This window comes from Bos taurus, chromosome 9 (assembly GCF_002263795.3).
Source record: "Bos taurus isolate L1 Dominette 01449 registration number 42190680 breed Hereford chromosome 9, ARS-UCD2.0, whole genome shotgun sequence".
Lineage (NCBI taxonomy): Eukaryota > Metazoa > Chordata > Mammalia > Artiodactyla > Bovidae > Bos > Bos taurus.
The window spans coordinates 24,946,857-24,971,858 of NC_037336.1; the positions used below are offsets into that span (position 1 = coordinate 24,946,857).

The 25,002-nt window shown below is 38.2% G+C and overlaps 1 protein-coding gene across 1 annotated transcript; it reads right to left on the reverse strand.

Moving 5' to 3' along the window:
• Positions 1 to 3,003: 3,003 nt before the first annotated feature.
• On the reverse strand, positions 3,004 to 11,724 carry CENPW (centromere protein W). The gene is given in 3 exon segments (NM_001111261.1): positions 3,004 to 3,577; positions 5,502 to 5,615; positions 11,451 to 11,724. Coding segments are annotated over 3 exon segments (267 nt in total). The 5' UTR covers positions 11,577 to 11,724; the 3' UTR covers positions 3,004 to 3,550.
• Positions 11,725 to 25,002: the final 13,278 nt, after the last annotated feature.

The window sequence follows — 25,002 nt, forward strand, 5'->3', positions numbered from 1 at the left end:
AGGCTTCAGAATGAAGGGAAATCAAGACATTCTCAGAGGAAGGAAACAAAAATCTGTCACCAGAAGATCTACCCTAAAGTAATGACATAGTGAACTTCCTTTTTTATTTCATTATTTTATTCATGGTTTGAAAGACTCAACATAATAGAAAGATGTCAATCTTCCCTCAAATTAACACACAATTTAATGCAACTCCTAACAAAACTCCAGCAAGGTTCTTAGATACAAACAAGATTATTCTAAAATGTATACGAAAAGTAAAGGATTAGAAAAGCCAAACAATTCTTAAAAAGAATCAAGTGAGGGGAATCATTCTATCAGATTTTAAAACAAATTGTATAGCCACAGTAATAAAGGCTATATGTTACTGATGGAGAGACTAAAACAAATCAGTGGAATGGAGAACTTAGGAATAAGCCCACACAAATATGACTGACAGATCTGTAACAAAAGTAAAGAAATTCAATAAAGGAAAGAGTCTTCTTAACATGGTGCTGGAACAAGTGAATGAGAGATTTAAACATAAAACAGACTATAAATCTTGTAAAATAATACAGGAGAAAATCTTCAACATGTAGGGCTTGGTAAAGAGTTCTTAAACATGACACCATATAGCACGACAAATAATTAAAAAATAAATTGCACTTCATCATAACTGAAAATCATTGATCTTCAAAAGATCCTGTTAAAGGATGCAAGGCAAGCTACAGAATAGAAGAAAATATTTGGAAACCACATATGCGACCAAAGACCTATGCCTAAAGAACTCTCAAAATTTAACATTAGAAAAACAAACAATCCAACAAGAAAATGGCATCAGATATGAAGAAACAGTTTGCCAAAGATAAAATATGGATGACAAACATATGAAAATATGTGCAACATCATTAGCTATTAGGGAAATGTAAATTAAAAAGCATGATTAAAGGGAAAAAAAAAACCATGATGAAACATTCCTATCAGAACAGCTAAAGTAAAAAATAACTATCAAGTGTTCATGAGAATAAGGAAAACATTACCACCTCACAACCTGCTAATGGGAATACAAAATGGTACAGCCACTCTGGAAAATAATTTGGCCATTTCTTTTTAAAAAACATTTACTGTAGAAAAAGCAAGAGAATTTCAGAAAAACATCTACTTCTGCTTTATTTATTACACTGAGGCCTTTGACTGTGTAGATCACAACAAACTGTGGAAAATTCTTTAAGAGATGGGAATACTAGACCACCTTACCTGCCTCCTGAGAAATCTATATGCAGATCAAGAACAGTTAGAACCAGACATGGAACAACAGACTGGTTCCAAATAGGAAAAGGAGTACGTCAATGCTGTATACTGTCACCCTGTTTATTTAACTTATATGAAGAGTACATCATGTGAAATGCCAGGCTGGATTAAGCACAAGCTGGAATCAAGATTTCCAGGAGAAATATCAATAACCTCAGATAACAGATGACACCACCGTTATGGCAGAAAGTGAAGAGGAACTGAAGAGCCTCTTGATGAAAGTGAAAGAGGAGAGTGAAAAAGTTGGCTTAAAACTCAACATTCAAAAAACTAGGATCATGGCATCTGGTCCCATCACTTCATGGCAAACAGATGGGGAAACAATAGAAACAGTGACAAACTTTATTTTCTTGGGCTCCAAAATCACTACAGATGGTGACTGCAGCCATGAAATTAATAGACACTTGCTCCTTGGAAGAAAAGTTATCACCAACCTAGACAGCACATTAAAAAGCAGAGACATTACTTTGTCAACAAAGGTCTGTCTAGTCTAAGTTATGGTTTTTCCAGTAGTCATGTATGGATATGAGAATTGGACTATAAAGAAAGCTGAGCACCAAAGAATTGATGCTTTTGAACTATGGTGTTGGAGAAGACTTTTGAGAGTCCCTTGGTTTGCAAGGAGATCAAACCAGTCAATCCTAAAGGAAATCAGTCCTGAATATTCATTGGAAGGACTGATGCTGAAGCTGAAACTCCAATACTTGTGAAGAACTGACTCATTTGAAAAGACCCTGATGCTGGGAAAGACTGAAGGCAGGAGGAGACGGGGATGACAGAGGATACAACATTTGGATGGCATCACCAAGTCAATGGACATGAGTGTGAGCAAGCTCTGGGAGTTGGTGGACAGGGAGGCCTGGTGTGCCCATTGGGTTGAAAAGAGTCAGACACGACTGACTGACTGAACTGAACTGAAACATATACTTACCATTCAACCCAGTAGCAATAATATTCCTGGGTATTTATCCCAGTGAAATTAAAATTGCATAAAAGCTGGTACACAATTGTTCATAACAGCTTTATTTATGATAACCAAAAAAAACCTAGAAATAATCAAAATATTCCTAATGAGTAAATAGCTATACAAACTATGGTACATAAATACCAGGGAATAGGATGACTCAGTAGTAAAAAAGGAACAAACTGCTATACGCAACAACTTGGAGGATCAAGAAAGTTAAGACAACTGAAAAAATCAAATTCCCCAAAGTCAAAACCTGTATGATTCCATCACAATGGCAAAACCATAGAGATGGAGAACAGATTAGTGGTTGCCAGGGCTTAGAGATGGTAGGGGTATGAGGGGGGTTGCATGTGCAGTGGTTGTGGGGAGCTGGGTGTAATTTATAAAAGAAAAGCATGATGGAGAACTTTGTGGTGATGAAATAGTTCTATATCTTGATAGGAGTGGTGATTACATAAATCTGCAAACGTACTAAAATGGTACAAAATTATACACATATTGTACCAAGTCAAATTCCTGGGTTTGATACTGTACTCTAATTATTTACATTGGGATAAAACTGGGTATGGAGTACAGGGGACTTCTCTGTACTACCTTTGCAACTTCACGTTGCAATGTATAATTATTTAAAAACAAAATGTAAAAACACAACTATTAGATGATACACAATAAATGATTTCTTGGGGGAACAGACGCCTATCTATTAAATGTGTGACTTGAAGAAAATCAGTCCGTTTGCTCTGTAATTTTTTTTTTTTGGTTTTGAAGAGAAATAGGTTTTAAAAACACTCTGCTGGTGTTTACAGTCAAGAAATTATTTCAGTATACTATTGGCCTAATATAAAAGCAGACTGCTTTGCTTATGAAAAGGTATTAAACAGTTAAAATATTTAAAATGTATCTAAATTTGACTGTATATTGTCTTCCTTCAGAGATTAAATTGATTCCCTAATTAACAGTGAGTACATCTAAATACTTATAAACCTAATTCTAAGAAATACATCTCTTCAAGCTACTTCATACACTAAGATTTCATTTATGATATGTAAAACATTTGCAATACCAACAAAAGGGAAGTAAAATGAACTTGAAATAATTCCTCAAAAACAAAGATTATATAGTTCTACATGTTTAAGATATTTCAATATAGCAAAAAACATACAAATACACACATCCTTCAACTAGCCAATGTTTTAATGCACAATATTAACTACTTTATAAAAAGTGCTTTCATGATCTGTTACCACCTAAAATAATACATCATACAATTTTCAAATATGTGTTCTTTGACTTCTAACCTCTGCTCTTCTTGAGAATTACCTGTGAGGGGGAGAAAATGAAGATTTACATTATACCTAGGGCAAATAAAACACAATTACTCAACAAAAAGTTTAACAGTCCTATGTGTATAATATGCAAGTCTCTGAATCCATAAAAACCCAATTTGGAATGTGATTAGGGAATCTTTTGCCTTATAAATTGTCTTAGACTTCTCTAAAATAGTCTAATTCTCTCTGAGAATATGAAACATGCCTAGATTCTCAAAATCTAGTTTTATAATAGTCACTTCTAGATGTGAATTTCTTCAATTGTGCCAAAAGTGTCCAGATTAATGGCTCCCAACTTGAGGTTTATAGAAAATTTAGTAATTAAGGGAGTTAAGATATGTTCTAAAACTTGAAAATCCTATTATAAACCAGGAATGTAACAACCATAAAGCAATACAAATTCATCCAAACACCAAATTTCCTCTATTTAGGGTGGAATTATATCAGAGACCAAGGCCAGTCATCTCAAGCTGAAAAGCTTGTTACGTAGATAATTTTCACAACACGAAGCCCAGAAGAAAAAGTAAACAAAATGAAATCTTAAGTTGTAAAGGACAAAGAACATTAGAGACCAGAATATATATATACAAAAAAAATTCTTTTAAAGAACTTACCTTCTTTTAGGTAAGCCTACTTATAATTCACTAATAAAAGCAAACCAATCCTAAATTTAAGATACACACATAGACTCCTCATGTTCTTAAGCCTTGCTTTACCTGCAGAAAACACTTACATTGACTTTAACAGTCCAGAAACTAGTGGAAATGTTTATAATTGTAAGAGAATTTAAAGCCCCTTAAAAAATGCCAGGGCATGCCATTTCTAGACTCTCACGTAAGTCAGCAAGTAGATTTATACCCTAGGCCAGTACTTCTCTGTTCTACAAGATGTAGACTGCAAAATAAAATACTATGTACTCAAATTCATTTACAAAATTCTAAGTATATTATACACCCAAATTTACAAAAAGGTAAGTTAAACAGAGTTCAACAAATTACTGGTGTATTTCTCATAACTTTTGATAACTAAATATATAACTATATATTATAACTATAACTATATATAAGGTAACTTCTCATAACTTTACATAACTATAGTTATATAAAAATGTTTACATTGTGGGGAGCTGGATAAAAGGTACAGTGGAAATAGTATAGTATTTTTGTACCTCTCATGGGTCTATAATTAGTTCAAAACATTTAAATGTTAAATAAAAAATACTTATAAAGAGGTAAACTATAAAAAATAAGTCTCTCTCTCACATCATCCCCCAGTGAACCATGTGCCAATTTCTTGCGTATTCTTACAGAAATGAGCTCTCTATACATAACGTTGTAACTATTCAGGGAAGTATAATATAGTAGGTTATATCAACTTATTTGACCCCGAAGCCTTTCCTGTTGGGGCATCTATTAACATCGAGTGAAAATAATCTTGGGAACATTTAAGTGAAAATAATCTTGGGGATGTATACAGAAAAAAATTCTGCCTTAAGTTATCACACTCTATATTATATAGAAGTATCACTAAGAAGCAATCTTCTCTGCTTATGTAAGCAATTTGATTTAGAAGTCACTCAACTCAAAATAAATTTAGAAAAATTATTAGGTAAACTTAAAATGGTCAAGAAGAAAAGTTTTCATAAATTTTAAGGTAATAATGTTACTACAAATCACACAGATTAGCAGTCAAACATTCGTTTTCCTCTAAAGCAATAAAGCAATGGCCATGAATCTTTCCACCAGAAATCCATACTATACATAATAAAGAAAATCTAACTCTGTAATTAAAACTCATGAAAAGCTAAGCATCAACTCAGTCAAGGAAACTGAATAAGGAATCTAAATCAGGCAGAGGTGACGAACTAGGTGGTATTCTAAGGTAACTGTGCTCAAGAAAAGAATTTCAGATCTCACCTTTGCTGCAGCCAGTACATGCTCCTTTTTAATGACTCCACACTTACTCCCACAAGCATTTATCCGTGACTCTTCTGCTAATCGATGAACAAAGAGTAAACAGTTCAGATGCACCTGTAAAAGAGAAAATTCAAAACAATTTTTAAACTCAAACACTGATATTTTGAAATAATGACTTTTAAAAAGAAGACCCCAATTTTAATGCTGCACTATTTACTACTGTGATTCAATCACTTAACTTTTATTTAAGGTAACACAGAATTCAGTTTAATATAGGTCCATCTTAAAATTTCATAAAAAAAAGACTTAGTTACTACAATACAGGAAACAAGGATGTGTAAAGCTGACCAAAGGCCATAGACAATAGTATTACTCTAAAGGATCATTATATCAAAACTTAGGTAGGACTCTAAAAAGAACAAATATTTCTGTTTTCCATTCCAACTAAAGTTAAGTTTCCAATGTAATTTAAAATCCCCCCTAAGAAAAACATATCAACTACTGTATTTAAGGCTAATCATCTCTCATTCTACAGTCCAAGGTATAAAATTTTTTAAGAAGATATTTAATTTAAAATGTCTAATAAAAAAAATTTAATAATTGAAATTTTAAAAGTTTATTCAATTGAAAAGAGTAGATACAAAGGTCAAGTTACTTGTCATACAACAACATGAGAATAATCATATCTACTATTAATAATTTTTAAATTTCTTTTAAAATAGCCTTAAACTAGATAAAATAAGCAGAGAGTACAAAATTCAAAACTGCACAAGTAACTAGAGTTATATATTAGCATTGTGGGAAGCTGCAGAAAACGAATGGCAATTCTGTACTATTTTTGCCACTTCTTGTGAACCTACAGTTACCTCAAAATTAACATATAAAGCAAAAAATCTATAAAGATAAACCAACAAAAGTAAACCTCTCTTCAACATCATTCCGTAGTCAACTCTGATTGCCAGTTTCTTGCATACTCTTACAGAAACTTCTACATATATGTAAAAAATATATATGTATCATAAGATACGTGTATATACATATGTATCTTTATTTAACCCCACTATTTGAATGTGTACATTTTGCTAAATATATTACTCAAAGTTCACACTAGTCAATCAAAAAGTGCTACTCATTCTATATGCATATACCTTGTAAACAGTTAAGTGAGTGAAGTCGCACAGTCGTGTCCGATTCTTTGTGACCCCGTGGACTGTAGCCCACCAGGCTCTGCCGTCCATGGGATTCTCCAGGCAAAAATACTGGAGTGGGTTGCCATTTCCTTCTCCAGGGGATCTTCCCAACCCAGGGATCGAACCCGGGTCTCCCGCATTGCAGGCAGACGCTTTAACCGCTGAGCTACCAGGGAAGACCCGAAAACAGTTAAAGTAGAGCACAAAACCCAATTAAGTGAGAATGTATCCTAAAAATTCCCACCAAATAAAATATGTCTCATCTCTTAAAAAAAAAAAAAGCAAGACTAAAGTGAGCTGCTGTCCTATTTCAATTCTCCACTAGTATTGAGTCTAGTGCTCTTGTATTTAAGTTATTGGTAATACTCCATCCTTTGTTTCTGCCAGGTGCCTGAAGGCACTACCAATTCAGGTTCAATTAAACAGTATCTTTAACATATAACTTCTTTGGTCATTTACTTAAAGGTACACATTCTTTGGGCTTCCCTGGTAGCTCAGTTGGTAAAGAAATCCACCTACAATGAAGGAGGCCTGGATTCGATTTCTGGGTTGGGAAGATCCCCTGGAGAAGGGAACAGCAGCCCACGCCAATATTCTTGCCTGGAGAATTCCATGAACAGATGAGCCTGGCGGGCTATGGTCCATGGCATCGCAAAGAGTCAGACAAAACTGGGCAACTAACACTTTCTTTCACTTTTACACATTCTTTGTAGTGAGATCAATTAATACACAACACTTAACTCTCCCCCCACAATTCACTAAATGCTAAATAACTAAGTAATGTGGTCCTTTCAATTATTACTTATTATTATTATACAGCAGAAATCTTTAGTGGATTGTTATGTTTAGGAATGTTTTAGTGATAACTGGGGAAAGTAGAGTAGTAGGGGATTTAAACTGAACATGATAGAGAACCTTTGGAAGGAGATATTCTTTTGGTCTTCTTTATCGTAAGAACTCTGAGGTAAATCACCCAATTGATTCTTTACACTATACCATGTCATTCAAAATATGTTTAAACTTCCTATGATATACCATTTCCTTTTGCAACAAAAACATTCCATAATATGGCACAGTTTCCTCCATTAATCTTCATTCTCTACTTCTAAACCTAAATAGCTTCCAGATACCCTCAGGATAAATTCCAAATTCCTTAATACTAAACCCCATTTGACTAGGTTTTTACAATTCCATCTCACGTTTTCCAGCTTCTAGTTCTATGCTAGGCCTTCTGAATTTCTTTCAGTATTCAAATACAATTTTGCCTACTGCCACGCTACTGGTTTATACTGAAAAGACAAGTCCTCCCAATACATAAGGTTAGATGGATCTATGGTACCCCGAACTTCTTATAACTGTACATACACATACATTAGGCAGCAATTTCTCACCTCTCTTCTTCAATGTAAGGGCAAAACCATGTCTACCTTCCCAGACATTGTATCCCAGTGAACTTTAGCCTGTGGCCCAATATGCAGTTAAGCAGTCAATAATTATCACTACATGAGCAAAAAAGCCATCCATATCTCCCCAAATTAGGCAAAACAAAATTTTTAGGCAATCCCAAATAAACCACATTCTGTTTTGAGACTTGAGTCCTTTACTCTTCATGGGCATGAAATATAGACACTGAATTAATACTACTTTTTTTTAACATCAGAATTTTTTTTTTTTAAACAACCTATTTCTCTGTCATAAAACAGTTAACTGGTGCCACTCAAGTGCACTAAAGTTTAAATTAAAATGGTCAGAAAAAAGCAAATTTTAAGGTTTCAGGTAGACAGTCAACCTTGGAAAAGGTAAGCCATTCCATTAAGAACTTACTTTGGGAAAATTTAAAAATTAGCTTCCTTGAAAGGTAAGCCAAAAGATAATTTACAAAGAAATATCCATTTGACTAAAAGACTGGGCCAACATGACTTCCTCCCCACTTTCTCGTAGCACTTTTTTGAGTTTTACATAAACCATAAGTACTCAGATATTTGCACAGTATCCCTTAGCGATAAATCTAAAAACTAACTCAGCCACAAGAAAGCTGAACAATCTGAGATTAACATATGCTCCCCAGTACTGGCCCAGGAGGGAGGGTATGGGGAGGGAGGAGGGAGGAGGGTTCAGGATGGGGAACACAGGTATACCTGTGGCGGATTCATTTCGATATTTGGCAAAACTAATACAATATTGTAAAGTTTAAAAATAAAATAAAACAACAACAAAAAGCCAGTGCAGGAGAACTATAACATAACACAAGGAAGTTATGAATAAAATGTTAGAAATACCAATCCACATATAGTTACATCACTCTCAAATTGTACACTCAGAATGTTCAAGGAATAAACACAAGGAATACAAAAAGTTCCCAATTCAAAGTTCCCAGTCAGACGGGAGAACAAAACCCATAAGAAACTAAAGACAAATGTGTGACAGTAGATGATAATGGAAAATAAGATAGACCGTTTCTAAGATGATGAAGACTTCACTGAGTAAGAGGCATTTGAACTCAATTTTGAAAGAACTGGTGTTTGCCAAGCAGAGTGGAATGAGGACATCTTCACGCAGAAGCATCATCTTACGCAAAGACAGCAGAGAAGATTAGTTTTGTGTTAAGACAATGGGAGACACAAAAGGAGATATGCATGGTGCCTTCTCCTCAAGAAGCTGTGTACCACACTGGGAGACAACACTGACACACAAAACTCTTAAGAGAACACTGTCAGGGTCCCAGTAGCTAAGCTGTATGATGTAAATTCTATGGCTATCAACATTTAGAGAAAAAGAAATAAAAACAGATTGCCTCAATTGTAGAGAAGTTTATGGATGATGTGGGACACCTGCTGGGTAAGATTATTAAGTGCCAATGGTAAGCAGAAACCCTAAGTAAAGAAACCAGAGTGATGCATGACATACATAAGACTGTGAAGGAGAAATAACAAAAGCCAAAGATAAGCATACAATCTAGGGACAGACAGTGGCCAAAAGAACTTCCTTTCCCCTACCACTGCAAATGCTTAGAATTTCACCTCCCATCCTTTCCTGTACCACCTGGATCTGACTCCACAACAGAGCCCACCTGTCCATGGGTCACTTTGGGGCAAGCAAGTGTGAATGTGGGAGGAATCTGACTACTTGAGAAATTACTGGCCAAAAATTTGCACCAACTTGTAATCTCCTTCCCCTCCATTTAGAACCCCAACACCAGTGGAAACTTCACAATTAATAACTTAAAATTCTTTTGAAAATCAATTTCACTTTCATACAGCTCACTTGTGTCACCTTAATCACTACCTTCGGGGAAGGAGGGTAATAAAATAGTATGTATTGTCTTTTCATACAGAGTCTAAGCAAGGAACCAAAAAGAAGGACAGGAGATATTAGAAAGGCCACTTTTATAAAAAACAAAATTTAAAAAGTAGTTCTGGCTTCAGAGAAAGGAAAAGTGAGGACAATTCTATAGTAATCTAGCAAAAATAGAGATCCTAAAATCACAGGCGGCAGTAGAGAACTAGCAGAGGCTGCAGAGAAAAGAGATGGGGAGGTGAGCGAGAAAAAAAACAACGTAGCTTAGGAACAGATTATTGCATTCCAAAGACACTCTCCATGTCATATATCCCTATTATCCACAATTCATTATCCTTGATCTCCTGGAAATTAGGTGCCCACCTGTAGTGGTTCCTTTACTCCAAGAGCTCTTATAACAAACCACAGGAGGTGCCTCCTATGGTACAAACCCAGGGCAAGTGTTCATTCTGTTAGAGGGATAATATATTCCAGGCATTCAACATAAAAGCCCTCAATTTATTTCAAAACAGAAATATTAGAGTGGTTTGAATGTGAGCATTTTTTATTAGATGAGCATTATGCAGTAGTTACTACGAGTCAGGTAAAATTTTAACGGTTGGCTTGAAAACTAAACTAATAGGTGTTCTCCCTGTCTAGGAAAACGAATTCACACTTGGGAGCATACTACTTACAAGCTTTTGGATCAGTGTTCTTTAGTAAGTAAACTGAAGCGGAAGAAACGGCAATGTATTTAATAAGGTAAAGAGAAGGCAAAGGAAAGAAGACCAGGAGAAATGCACTTTTGAAAAGCATGTCAGAAATGCCTTTTACAGTTTAACTACTATGAAAGTAACCCACCCTGAATTTCAAAATCTATTTTTAAAAAACTCTATCTTCGAACCTTCACAAATTTCACTAAGCATAGTATAAGTACCAGACTGTGCCCCTGAAGAGTGATATTTAAAAACTAAAAGCAGTTAGTTTATTCCTTAAACTTAAGCTAAAAGGCTTCCGTTAAAAAAAAAAAAGTCAGGATATCTACATTTCAGCGGGCCCCAAAACAACTTAGCGTCGGGAATACTAACAGGCCCAGGTTTTGCTGTGAATGCCTCAAACCTAGGCCTCAAAAGAGCTAGATTGGCTGTTACTATTCAGTCGCTAAATCATTTTCGACCCCATGAACTGCAGCACACCAGGCTTCCCTGTCCTTCCTTATTCTCCCTGAGTTTGCTCCAGGTCATGTTTATTGAGTCAGTGATGCCAGCCAACCATCTCATCCTCTGTTGCCCTCTTCTCCTCTTGCCCTCAGTCTTTCCCAGCATCAGAGTCTTTACCAATGACTGGACTCTTCGCATCGGGGTGTCGAAGTATTGGAGCTTTAGCAGACTGGCTGGAGGGGCGGCGAAATAACAGGCTGGGGGGTTTATTTCCCCGATCTATCCCCGCCCCACTGCCAGTCTCTGAAGGGACAAAATCTCACCAGTAGGTCGCTACTCGTCTCCAAACGAAGGTGAGGCTTCTGTCGTTTGAAAATGCGCTTTAGAAAGCCGCGAGGAGCCTTGCGCCTTATCATCTTCCTCTGCGAGACCGTGGTGGAGAGCGCCATTCTCACCCTCGGGTTTTGGCAGCAGCCGCCTCAACTTCCTGGGTCTTCCCTGCGCAGCACTAGAGCTCACGCCAGCGAGTACACCAAGAACCCCGACTCAGACGCTCCCACAGGTCCCGAGACCCCGGCCGGAACGTTTGAATCTGCCGCCACAGAGCGCGCCCGGCGCCCGGTAGTGACGTTAGGGGCGCGCAAACCCGCCCCTTGGCGCCCGGATGTTGGTGGAACACACCCTTGGTGGGCGTTCCATGACGTCACAGACGGGGAGGGTTGCGGGTTTCACCTTAAGTAGCTGTTGGAAGCGATTTCTCCAGTGTGCCATAAAGATGTTGGAAATTTGTGGAAAATGCTGGTATGCTAAGGCAGTCACGCTTACTGTCCCAGCTTTCACTCTCTACTGAGCCTAAGACCAATGAACGAAAAAGTAGATGAATAGAAGAAGTTTGTCATGTTTTATCAGGCTTCTTAAAGAACCAATGCCTTCTTAACAGGGCTTGATTTTCTAATATTAGCAGCTAATATTTTTCACTTTTACATAATTTTATCTGGGTCTTACCTGAAGTCTTTTCATGAGTCAAGCTTTTGTTTACAAATGCTGCTCTGTTTAATTTTAAGCCCTCTCTGCTTAACCTTGCGATAACTTATGGCGTAGTTTAAATGCTACCTCTTTGAAATCTTTATTTGCAAGCCGTTAACTCTTCCATTTTCCGTGCCACCCCTATAAGTTCTCAGACTTCATCCCACAGCACCTGAAGCACCATCCACTGGTTTCTTGGTTTAATAGATCTGGATATGCCTGCGCTTAGTCTCTTCAGTCCTGTCTGACTATTTAGGACCCTGTGGACTGTAGCCCACCAGGTTACTCTGTCCGTGGGATTCTCTAGGCAAGAATACTGAAATAGGTTGCCCTGCCCTCCTCCAGGGTATCTTCCCCACCCAGGGATCTAACAGGTCTATTGCCTCTCCTGCAACGGCAGGCTGTTTCTTTACCACTCGCACCACCTCAGTCAGTCAGTCAGTTCAGTCGCTTAGTCGTCTCTGACTCTTTGCGACCCCATGAATCGCAGCATGCCAGGCCTCCCTGTCCATCACCAACTTCCGGAGTTCACTCAGGCTCACGTCCATCCAGTCAATGATGCCATCCAGCCATCTCATCCTCTGTCGTCCCCTTCTCCTCTTGCCCCCAATCCCTCCCAGCATCAGAGTCTTTTCCAAGGAGTCAACTCGTCACATGAGGTGGCCAAAGTACTGGAGTTTCAGCTTTAGCATCATTCCTTCCAAAGAAATCCCAGGGCTGATCTCCTTCAGAATGGACTGGTTGGACCTCCTTGCAGTCCAAGGGACTCTCAAGAGTCTTCTCCAACACCACAGTACAAAAGCATCAATTCTCACACCACCTAGGAAGTCCCAATAGGTCTGGATGAGACTTTAGAATTTGTATTTCTTTCAAGTACTTAAGCTGTGTTGGCACTGCTAGTCTGACCACTCTGATATCCCTATGATTTATTTTAATTACCTCTGTTACTGGGCTTCCCTGGTGGCTCAGCTGGTAAAGAATCCATCTGAAATGCAGGAGATGCAGGTTTGCTCCCTAGGTCGGAAATATCCCATGGAGAAGAGAATGGCTGCCTGCTCCAGTATTCTTGCCTGGAGAATCTCATGGGCACCCAGGCAGGATACAGTTCAGAGGGTCCCAAAGAGTTGGACACGACTACTGTGGTAGTTTTTGTACTTTCAGTATCCACATGGATGATCTATCTGGCCTCCCATTTTCAAGCTCTCGCTCTGCCAATAGTCTTATCTTTCACCCTATGAGCCATTTACACCTGTGTTCATACACTAGGCCTTGTCATTGCTAATATCTTTCCATAGTCTCAGTTCAGTTGCATTACTCTTCAACCTTCTCTCCTGAACTCACTCCTTCTGTTATCGCCACTTCAACAGTTCTTTCATGCCACTGGGATCTCTGTCCTCTCTGTCTCTACTATGCCCTTAACCTTAATCGATATATTTATCCTCCTTTCTGTAGTATGTTGTACATCATCATAATATTGCCTTGCATTTCTCCTTAACTCTCTTCGTGCTCTTTTTTTCCCTCATACCACTTGACAAAAACCTAGCTCTGCTTAAATTAAAAATCTCAATCCATTCTGTTTGCATCTGTGCATTCACATTGGGTGATGCCTTCTGCTTTTAAAGCTTTACATATTTAAAAGAATATTTGAATAGAATATGATGGTAATGACTGTATTTATCCCTGTAATGAAGAATGTCCTTACACATTATCTTATTTGATTTAACAAAATTATAACATTAGTAAGGCTCAAATGGGTGTTATTGTTTCTATTTGACATGAAATTAAATAGAGAGTTTAAGTGGCTCTAAGTAAAAGAGTTTATGTGGAAAATTTAAGACATTACTCCTTTTCAACTTTCCATGTTATACTGTCTTTAAGTGTAAAGGAAGCATCTAAATTCTGCATATTGCTTTTCTAAACTAAAGTTTTTAATTTTTTTTATAGATTTCACCTTCATTTAGTAGAGTCACAGAGTAAAATATTAGGAAATTTCATTATAATTTAAATGTTCAAAATGGCCTCCTTTTTTTCTGGTTTTTCAATAATTTAAGTTCCTTTGATCTAAAGAGTAAAAATCACAAGGCAGCTATTGAAACCCTAATCACACAACTAGACTCTTCTCCCTAAACTAGACATGCTTTGAGTGATGACAGCCCTTGACTCCAAATCCAGGGAAAGTAAAGGAACTCTAGATAGGAAGGACAAGATCTGGACAGGATCTTGACACCAGCAACATAAATACATCCCTTTCTTTATCCAAACTTTTTTCTTCTAAAGTAAATTTTGCCTTCAATTGAAAAGGGCAAGGCCCCTTTGATACTGCTGTTTACTTTGAGAAGACAAAAATAAAATATATTCACAGAATACATTTATTATTGAAGGATTTTACCCACTCATGTTATTCTAAGGAGTTGCTGTAAATGAGAAACAATTAAGCTATTGAGAATTTTTGTCTTTTCTTGATGACATTTCTTGATGTCTGCTAAGATTCTCTTTAAAACAGTGATGAGTTTGTTTTTCAAAATCTGTTCTAAGGAGATTACCCTAAATATAAGATACATTTTATCCAGAGAGGGTTTTTTTTTGAAAGTTTTTAAAACGTGTTTAATGTGTAAATTTGGGTGCATGCATTCAGTTAACAATTACTATGGCCAGGTTAAAAATGACATTTATGAAAGTTATTAATAGCCTGGAGGAAAGTCCAAATTTGTGCCAAATGGGAGAAAAATACCTGTACACCAAACTAAATATAATATGATCCCAAGAATATTGAATGCATGTGCACATACACAACACTGGGAGCAAACATACCTAAATATGAACAGTTTTTAGGTAGTAGGAATATGGATACTTTTGTTTTACTATTTTAATGTTATCCAATATTCTGTAATAAACATACCTAAAGAAGTAATAAGATGTTTCATATTTTAGGTAACTGATGTTTGTATATGGTTTGTTTCTGAAAGAGATGGGAATACCAGACCACCTGACCTGCCTCTTGAGAAACCTATATGCAGGTCAGGAAGCAATACTTAGAACTGGACATGGAACAACAGACTGATTCCAAATAGGAAAAGGAGTACATCAAGGCTGTATATTGTCACCCTGCTTATTTAACTTATAAGCAGAGTACATCATGAGAAACGCTGAGCTGGAAGAAGCACAAGCTGGAATCAAGACTGCCGGGAGAAATATCAATAACCTCAGATATGCAGATGACACCACCCTTATGGCAGAAAATGAAGAGGAACTAAAAAGCCTCTTGATGAACGTGAAAGAGGAGAGTGAAAAAGTTGGCTTAAAGCTCAACATTCAGAAAACGAAGATCATGGCATCTGGTCCCATCACTTCATGCGAAATAGATGGGGAAACAGTGGAAACAGTGTCAGACTTTATTTTGGGGGGCTCCAAAATCACTGCAGATGGTGATTGCAGCCATGAAATTAAAAGACACTTATTCCTTGGAAGGAAAATTATGACCAACCTAGATAGCATATTGAAAAGCAGAGACATTACTTTGCCAACAAAGGCCCGTCTAGTCAAGGCTATGGTTTTTCCTGTGGTCATGTATGGATGTGAAAGTTGGACTGTGAAGAAAGCTGAGTGCCAAAGAATCGATGCTTTTGAACTGTGGTGTTGGAGAAGACTCTTGAGAGTCCCTTGGACTTCAAGGAGATCCAACCAGTCCATTCTAAAGGAGATCAGTCCTGGGTGTTCATTGGAAGGACTGATGCTGAAGCTGAAACTCCAATACTTTGGCCACCTGATATGAAGAGTTGACTCATTGGAAAAGAGCCTGATGCTGGGAGGGATTGGGGGCAGGAGGAGAAGGGGATGACAGAAGATGAGATGGCTGGATGGCATCACTGACTCGATGGACATGAGTTTGAGTGAACTCTGGGAGCTGGTGATGGACAGGGAGGCCTGGCGTGCTGTGATTCATGGGGTCACAGAGTCGGACATGACTGAGCGACTGAACTGAACTGATGGTTTATTTACTGAATAGATTTCATTAAAATACTTCTATAAGAAAATTACTTATATTAGAAAAAGCTAAAAATTGACAATACTTTCTGATATGTGACAAAATCCTGGAAAATAATTTGACTTGCTTTTCATGTTTTTCAGTCCCTCAGTCATGTCCTATTCTTTGCAACCCCATGGACTGCAGCTCGCAGGCTTCCCTGTCCTTCACCATCTCCCGGGGCTTGGTCAACTTCATGTCCATTGAGTCAGTGATGCCATCCAACCATCTCATCCTCTGTCCTTCCCTTCTCTTCCCCTGCCCTCAATATTTCCCAGCATTAAGGTCTTTTCTAATGAATCAGCTCTTCGCATCAGGTGGCCAAAGTATTGAAGCTTCAGCATCCGTCCTTCCAATGAACATTCAGGAATTAATTTACTTTAGGATTCCTTTTCATAAGTTGTACTAATGCATACCTATGGAAAATATTACTAGGTAATGTATTCCTGTGAACTAACATTTTTGGATCATTTTAAATTAAATGAGTGATTTAAAAGATTATTTCTGTCTTGTGCTTTTGTGCTCATCAGCAAAATGTTACAAAATTGTTAATTGTAATTAACACTGTTTAGGTAGAATCTTGGGCTTCCCTGGTGGCTCAGACTATAAAGAATCTGCCTGAAATATAGGATGACCAGAGTTCAATCCCTGGGTCAGGAAGTTACCTTGGAGAAGGGAATGACAACTGATTCCAGTATTCATGTCTGGAGAATCCCATGAACAGAGGGGCTTGATGGGCTACAGTCCATGGTGTTGTAGAGTTGGAAATGACTGAGCAGAAACTTTCATGCTTTTCACAGGTAGAATCTCATAGTTTGTGAAAGGTTTTGACACATTGTGCTGTTTAGTCCTTAAAATATCATGTTGATTATAATGGTTAAAATAAAAATTTTAGTCTGCCACATGAAGCACAGTTGCCAAAAATTTCTACTTTAAAACCCCTGTTATGGCTTCCATTCATCATTTGTGAGATACAGAAGTTCACAAAATTTTGGAATGTGCACTATTTCAATTTTTCATCAGTCCAGTGGTTTGTAAGACTGATTGCTCCAGGAGCTTTAGAAATGCTCACCTTACTTGTGAGGCCTCTTAAATAATATTTATATTTCAAATGTTTAGCTCTCATAAGTACATCTCCTCTTCCCATCACTGGTTATGTCATTTTTCAGATTGCATATGGAGTGGTTACAGGGACACAAATTTATTTTCCAGTATTGATAAAAAGATATTGGCTTCAAAACCAATTCTCCTTATGAGTGCCAGACACCTTAGACTTCTTGATGTGTTTTCCATGATAAAAGATGCCTTTGAAGTAAGACACAATAATTAAAAAGAAATGGATATTGTTATGAAATACAAAGTGGAAATAAAATCATAAGCTAGAGTAAAATCAACATTACTAACAATAATTTTTTTGTAACATTGTATTGTTGGTTGGTACACTAAGATGAATAACTGTTGCTGCTGCTGCTGCTGCTAAGTTGCTTCAGTTGTGTCCGACTCTGTGTGACCCCATAGATGGCAGGCCACCAGGTTCCCCCATCCCTGGGATTCTCCAGGCAAGAACACTGGAGTGGGTTGCCATTTCCTTCTCTGATGCATGAAAGTGAAAAGTCAAAGTGAAGTCACTCAGTCGTGTCCGACTCTTAGCGACCCCATGGACTGCAGCCCACCAGGCTCCTCCATCCATGGGATTTTCCAGGCAAGAGTACTGGGGTGGGGTGCCATTGCCTTCTCTGTGAATAACTGTTAGTAGAATATTATTTGGAACAGGATAGGACAAAAGAAAGTGAAAGTCGCTAAGTCGTGTCCTACTCCTTCTGGCCAGAATACTGGAGTGTGTAGCCTTTCCCTTCTCCAGGGGATCTTCCCAACCCAGGGATCAAACCCAGGTCTCCCTTATTGCAGGCAGATTCTTTACCAGCTGAGCCACCAGGAAAGCCCAAGAATATTGGAGTGGACAGCCTATCCCTTCTCCAGCGGGTCTTCCGGACCCAGGAAACGAACCAGGGTCTTCCACATTGCAGGCGGATTCTTTACCAGCTAAGCCACACTGAAAGGTGAACTCCCCAGGTCGATAAGTGCCCAATAGGCTGCTGGAGAAGAGTGGAGAAATAATTCCAGAGAAAATGAAAAGACAGAGCCAAAGTGAAATAACACCCAGTTGTGGATATGACTGGTGATGGAAGTAAAGTCTGATGTTGTAAAGAGCAATATTGCATAGGAACCTGGAATGTTCGGTCCATGAATCAAGGTAAATCAGAAGTAGTCAAACAGGAGGCGGCAAAGTGAACATCAACATTTTAGAAATCAGTGAACTAAAATGGACTCAAATGGGTGAATTTAATTCAGATGACCATTGTATCTACTACTCTGGGCAAGAAACCCTTAAAAGAAATGGAGTAACCATCACAGTCAACAAAAAAGTCTGAAATGTAGTAGTTGGGTGCAATTTCAAAATTAAGAGAATGATCTCTGTTCATTTCCAAGGCAAACCATTCAAAATCACAGTAATCCAAGTCTACGCCCCAAACAGTAATGCTTAAGAAGATTAAAATTGAATGGTTCTATGAAGACCTACAATAGCTTCTAGAACTAACACCCCCAAAATATGTCCTTTTCATCATATGGGAGTAGAATGCAAAAGTAGGAAGTCAAGAGATATCTGGAAAGTCAAAGTGAAAGTCGCTCAGTTCTGTCCAACTCTTTGCGACCTCATGGACTATACAGTCCATGGAATTCTCCAACCAGAATACTGGAATGGGTAGCCGCTCCCTTCTCCAGGGGATCTTCCCAACCCATTGATGGAACTCATGTCTCCTGAATTGCAGGCGGATTCTTTATCAGCTGAGCCACAAGGGAAGCACAAGGATACTGGAGTGGGTAGCCTATCCCTTCTCTAGCAGATCTTCCGACCCAGGAATCGAACAGGGGTCTCCTGCCTTGCAGGTGGATTCTTTACCAACTGAGCTTTGAGAGATATCTGGAGTAACAGACAAATTTGGCCTTGGAGTACAAAATGAAGCAGGGCAAAGGCTAAGAGAGTTTTGCCAAGAGAACTCACTGGTCATAGCAAACACCCTCTTCCAATAACACAAGAGCTGACTCTACAAGTGGACATCACCAGATGGTCAATACCAAAATCAGATTCATTGTATTCTTTGCAGCCAAAGATGGAAAAGCTCTATACAGTTAGCAAAATCAAGACTGGTGGGAGCTGACTGTGGCTCAGATCATGAACTTATTGCAAAATTCAGACTCATATTGAGGAAAGTAAGGAAAAGCACTAGACCATTCAGGTATGACCTAAATCAAATTCCTTATGATTATACAGTGGAAGTGACAAATAGATTCAAGGGATTCAATCTGAAGGAGTGCCTGAAGAACTATGGATTGAGGTTCATGACATTGCACAGAAGGCAGTGATCCCCAAGAAAAAGAAATGCAAAAAGCAAAATGGTTGTCTGAGGAGGCCTTACAAATAGCTGAGAAAAGAAGAGAAGTAAAAGGTGAAGAAGAAAAGGAAAGATATACCGATTTGAATGCAGAGTTCCAAAGAATAGCAAGGAGAGATAAGAAAGCCTTTCTTAGTGATCAATGCAAAGAAATTGAGGAAAACAATAGAATAGGAAAGACTAGAGATCTCTTCAAGAAAATTAGAGATACCAAGGGAACATTTCATGTAAAGATGGACACAATAAAGACAGAAATGTTATGGACCTAACAGAAGCAGAAGATATTAAAAAGATGTGACATGAATACACAGAGGAACTATACAAAAAAGATCTTCATGACCCAGATAACCACAATGGTGTGATCACTCACTAACCTAAAGCCAGACATCCTGGAATGTGAAGTCAAGTGGGCCTTAGGAAGCATGACTATGAACACAGCTAGTGGAGGTGATGGAATGCCAGTTGAGCTATTTCAAATCCTGAAAGATGATGCTGTGAAAGTGCTGCACTCAGTATGCCAGCGAATTTGGAAAATTCAGCAGTGGCCACATGGCTGGAAAAGGTCAGTTTCATTCCAGACCCAAGGAAAGGCAATGCTAAAGAATGCTCAAACTACCACACAATTGCACTCATCTCACACACTATTAAAGTAATGCTGAAAATTCTCCAAGCCAGGCTTCAACAGTACATGAACCATGAACTTCCACATGTTCAAGCTGGATTTAGAAAAGGCAGAGGAACCAGAGATCAAATTGCCAACATCTGTAGGATCATAGAAAAAGCAAGAGAATTCCAGAGAAAAACATCTACTTCTGCCTTACTGATTACGCCAAAGGCTTTGACTGTGTAGATCACTATAAAATGTGGAAAATTATTCAAGAGATGGGAATAGCATACCACCTTACCTGCCTCCTGAGAAATCTGTATGCATGTCAAGAAGCAACAGTTAGAACCAGACATGGAACAATAGACTGGTTCCAAATTTGGAAAGGAGTACATCAAGGCTTGACACCCTGCTTATTTAACTTATATGCAGAGTACATCATTAGAAACACCAGGCTGCATGAAGCACAAGCGGGAATCAAGATTGCTAGGGGAAATATCAGTAACCTCAGATACACAGATGACACCACCCTTATAGCAGAAAGTGAAGAGGAACTGAAGAGCCTCTTGATGAAAGTGAAAGAGGAGAGTGAAAAAGTTGGCTTAAAATTCAACATTCAAAAAACTAAGATCTTGGCATCTGGTCCCATCACTTCATGGCAAATAAATGGGGAAACAATGGAAACAGTTACAGACTTTATTTTGGGGGGTTCCAAAATCACTGGAGTTGGTGACTGCAGCCATAAAATTAAAAGACACTTGCTCCTTGGAAGAAAAGTTATGACCAACTTAGACAGCATATTAAAAAGCAAAGATATTACTTTGCCAATAAAGGTCAATCTAGTCAAACCTATGGTTTTTCCAGTAGTCATGTATGAATGTGAGAGTTGGACTATAAAGAGAGCAGAGCACCAAAGAATTGATGCTTTTGAACTGTGGTGTTGGAGAAGACTCTTGAGAATCCCTTGGACTGCAAGGAGGTCCAGCCAGTCTATCCTAAAGGAAATCAGTCCTGAATATTCATTGGAAGGACTAATGCTGAAGCCGAAACTTCAATACTTTGGCCACCTGATGCGAAGAGCTGACTCATTGGAAAAGACCCTGATACTGGGAAAGATTGAAGGCGGGAGGAGAAGGGGATGACAGAGAATGAGATTGTTGGATGGTATCACCCACTTGATGGATATGAGTTTGAGCTAGCTCCAGGAGTTGGTGATGGACAGGAAAGTCTGTTGTGCTGCAGTCCATGGGGTTGCCAAGAGTCAGACACGACTGAGTGACTGAACTGAACTTAGGGCACATAAGAGAAACCCTACAGTTTAAAAATTTTGCTCAGCTAGTAAAGGACCCACCTTAGATAATCAGGGGTTTTTGATCTTTTTTAAATTTTTCTCATTTTGTGACTCCAGGGATTTTTCAAACTGGCCAGGCTTTCAATGAATAGATTGTTAAGGATTCTGTAAGAACGCTGAATGACACCATATCAGTTAATTCTCAAAAAAAAAAAAAAAAAAAAAAAAGCTAATCATTTCTTGCCAGGCAAAACTTTTTGTCTTAAACCCCTAAAAAAGCCATGACATTTATCTGGGAGAAAAAGATAAAATGAGGAAATTTTCAACATTGCTTATTACTTAGCAACTTGTATTAGAAAGTTGGAGGGGAGAGAGCATGGAGCTGTAATAAAGAAGTAATACATCTTCCTCTCCCACATCAGGATTCCCAGTCTGAATCAAGTATGATTAGCTGGAGAGAAGCTTTAAACTGTGTATGAGTTCAAAGTTTTAAGTTTTACTCTAGACTGTATTGCAATGATGGAATAATTATGAGACTAGACTAGATTTTTTATCATCAAAACAGAGGTCTTTTAGTTTATTACCAATGAGAGACAGTAAAATCATGAACTTTCCATCTACAAAAGAGAAAAAGAACAGCTTTTGAGGTAGAAAGAGAGAAGGAATAGAGTTAGTTTCTGCTTACACTTCATCAAGTCTACCGTTTTCAATCAACTCAAGTGATTAAAAATATGATTTTGAAACGTTTTATCCTTTGCGTTTACCATGTGCCAGGAACTGCTTTGTACACCTAAGGAGCAAGTGTGAATTTAATCTTCTCTAGGATTTTAAACGGAGAAAGCAATGACACCCCACTCCAGTACTCTTGCCTGGAGAATCCCAGGGACGCGGGAGCCTGGTGGGCTGCCATCTATGGGGTCACACAGAGTTAGACACGACTGAAGTGACTTAGCAGTAGCAGTAGGATTTAAAAAATAAGTACAGTCCAGGTACAGTCCAGGTCCGATGCACGATACTGGATGCTTGGGGCTGGTGCACTGGGACGACCCAGAGGGATGGTATGGGGAGGGAGGAGGGAGGAGGGTTCAGGATGGGGAACACATTTTGATATATGGCAAAACCAATACAATATTGTAAAGTTAAATAAAATAAAATTTTAAAAAATAAAAATAAGTACCATCATTATCTTCTTTTAAAGAGAAGGAAAGTGAGACCCAGAGAAAACATTCTAAAATGGACTCTTCCAGTACATGGTGAAAATGAAATTTATCAAAGAAAATAACTGGGAACAATATAAAATGTCCAGTTAAATAAATGCAGTGTCTCCACAGAGTGCCATACACTCACTTAAAATGATAATTTTAATTCCAGGTAGAAATATATAAAAATATAGCTTAACATGGAAATTGAAAAAAACAAATAAGATATTCTATTATTGGTACGTTTGTTTATATGTCTTTTGTTAAAAATAAAGCTTATTAAAATAGCTAGAAAAATCACAAAATGTGAAAGAAAAGGTGTGAATTTGTGGGTGACTTTTTTCTCCATAAATTCCTACTTGTTTCTAAAATGGTGACATTACTCCTCTATAGGAAAATAAATGTATAATAAAATGGGGAGAGGAATCTTCTTTTGAAACTTTTGAACATATCTAGTCAACGTGATTTATATTTTTAAAGTTGATTTAAACTAGGTTTTACATAAGCTGACTGTTGAACAACACATGTTTGAACTACTGAAGTCCACTTATATGTGGAATTTTCCCCCAATAAATATATACTACACAATTAGACTGACTGAATTTGCGGATATGAAACCTTCAATAGGGGTAATTTACCTACCGTGGTGACATGGATTTCTGATTGTAGTCCATGAGGGTGCCCTTAACCCCTGCATTGCTCAAGGATTAACTGTATTATGAATCTAGCAATGGCCACAGCAAAATTGTCTTATTTTTTTTAACATGGGTACATCCTTAAATTTGATCTTCTGTGAGCCCATCAGTGATCAAGCAAGAACAAAGGAGAAGGTGGAAATGAAACATATACCCTTTTCTTTACAATCAGTATCTGAAAATCACACATACAGTTGACCCTCAATCAGTTCAGTTCAGGTCAGTTGCTCAGTTGTGTCCAACTCTTTGCGACCCCATGAATCACAGCACGCCAGGCCTCCCTGTCCATCACCAACTCCTGGAGTTTACTCAAACTCACGTCCATTGAGTCGGTGATGCAATCCAAACATCTCATCCTATATTACCCCTTCTCCTCCCACCTTCAATCTTTCCCAGTATCAGGGTCTTTTTCAATGAGTCAGCTCTTCGCATCAGGTAACCAAAGTATTGGAGTTTCAGCTTCAGCATCAGTCCTTCCAATGAATATTCAGGACTGATCTCCTTTAGGATGGACTGGTTGAATCTCCTTGCAGTCCAAGGGACTCTCAAAGAGTCTTCTCCAACACCACAGTTCAAAGGCATCAATTCTTCGGTGCTCAGCTTTCTTATAGACCAACTCTCACATCCTCATATGCTGTGTAGGTTTGTGATAACTTTTCTTCCAAGGAGCCAGCGTTTTTAAATTTCATGGCTGCAGTCACCATCTGCAGTGATTTTGGAGCTGAAAAACATAAAGTCTGTCAGTGTTTCCATTGTTTCCCCATCTATTTGCCATGAAGTGATGGGACCGGATGTCATGATCTTCGTTTTCTGAATGTTGAGTTTTAAGCCAACTTTTTCACTCTCCTTTTCACTTTCATCACGAGGCTCTTTAGTTCTTCTTCACTTTCTGCCATAAGGGTGGTGTCATCTGCATATCTGAGGTTACTGATATTTCTCCAAGCAATCTGGATCCCAGCTTGTGCTTCTTCCAACCTAGCGTTTCTCATGATGTACTCTGCATAAAAGTTAAATAAGCAGGGTGACAATATACAGCCTTGACGTACTCTTTTCCCTATTGGAACCAGTCTGTTGTTCCATGTCCAGTTCTAACTATGGCTTCTTGACCTGCATACAGATTTCTCAAGAGGCAGGTGAGGTCGTCTAGTATTCCCATCTCTTTCAAAATTTTCCAGAGTTTGTTGTGATCCACACAGTCAAAGGCTTTGGCATAGTCAATAAAATAGGAGTAGGTTTTTTCCAGGTATGAATCCAAACACAATTTCGTGGTTCCTACCATCTTGAAATCAGATTGATTATATCCTTTGCAGCAAAAGATGGAGAAGCTCTATACAGTAAACAAAAACAAGACCATGAGCTGACTGTGGCTCAGATCATGAACTCCTTATTGCCAAATTCAGACTGAAATTGAAAAAAAGTAGGGAAAACCACTAGACCATTCAGGTATGACCTAAATGAAATCCCTTAGGATTATACAGTGGAAGTGAGAAATAGATTTAAGGGTCTAGATCTGATAGATAGAGTGCCTGATGAACTATGGACTGAGGTTCATGACCTTGTACAGGAGACAGGGATCAAGAC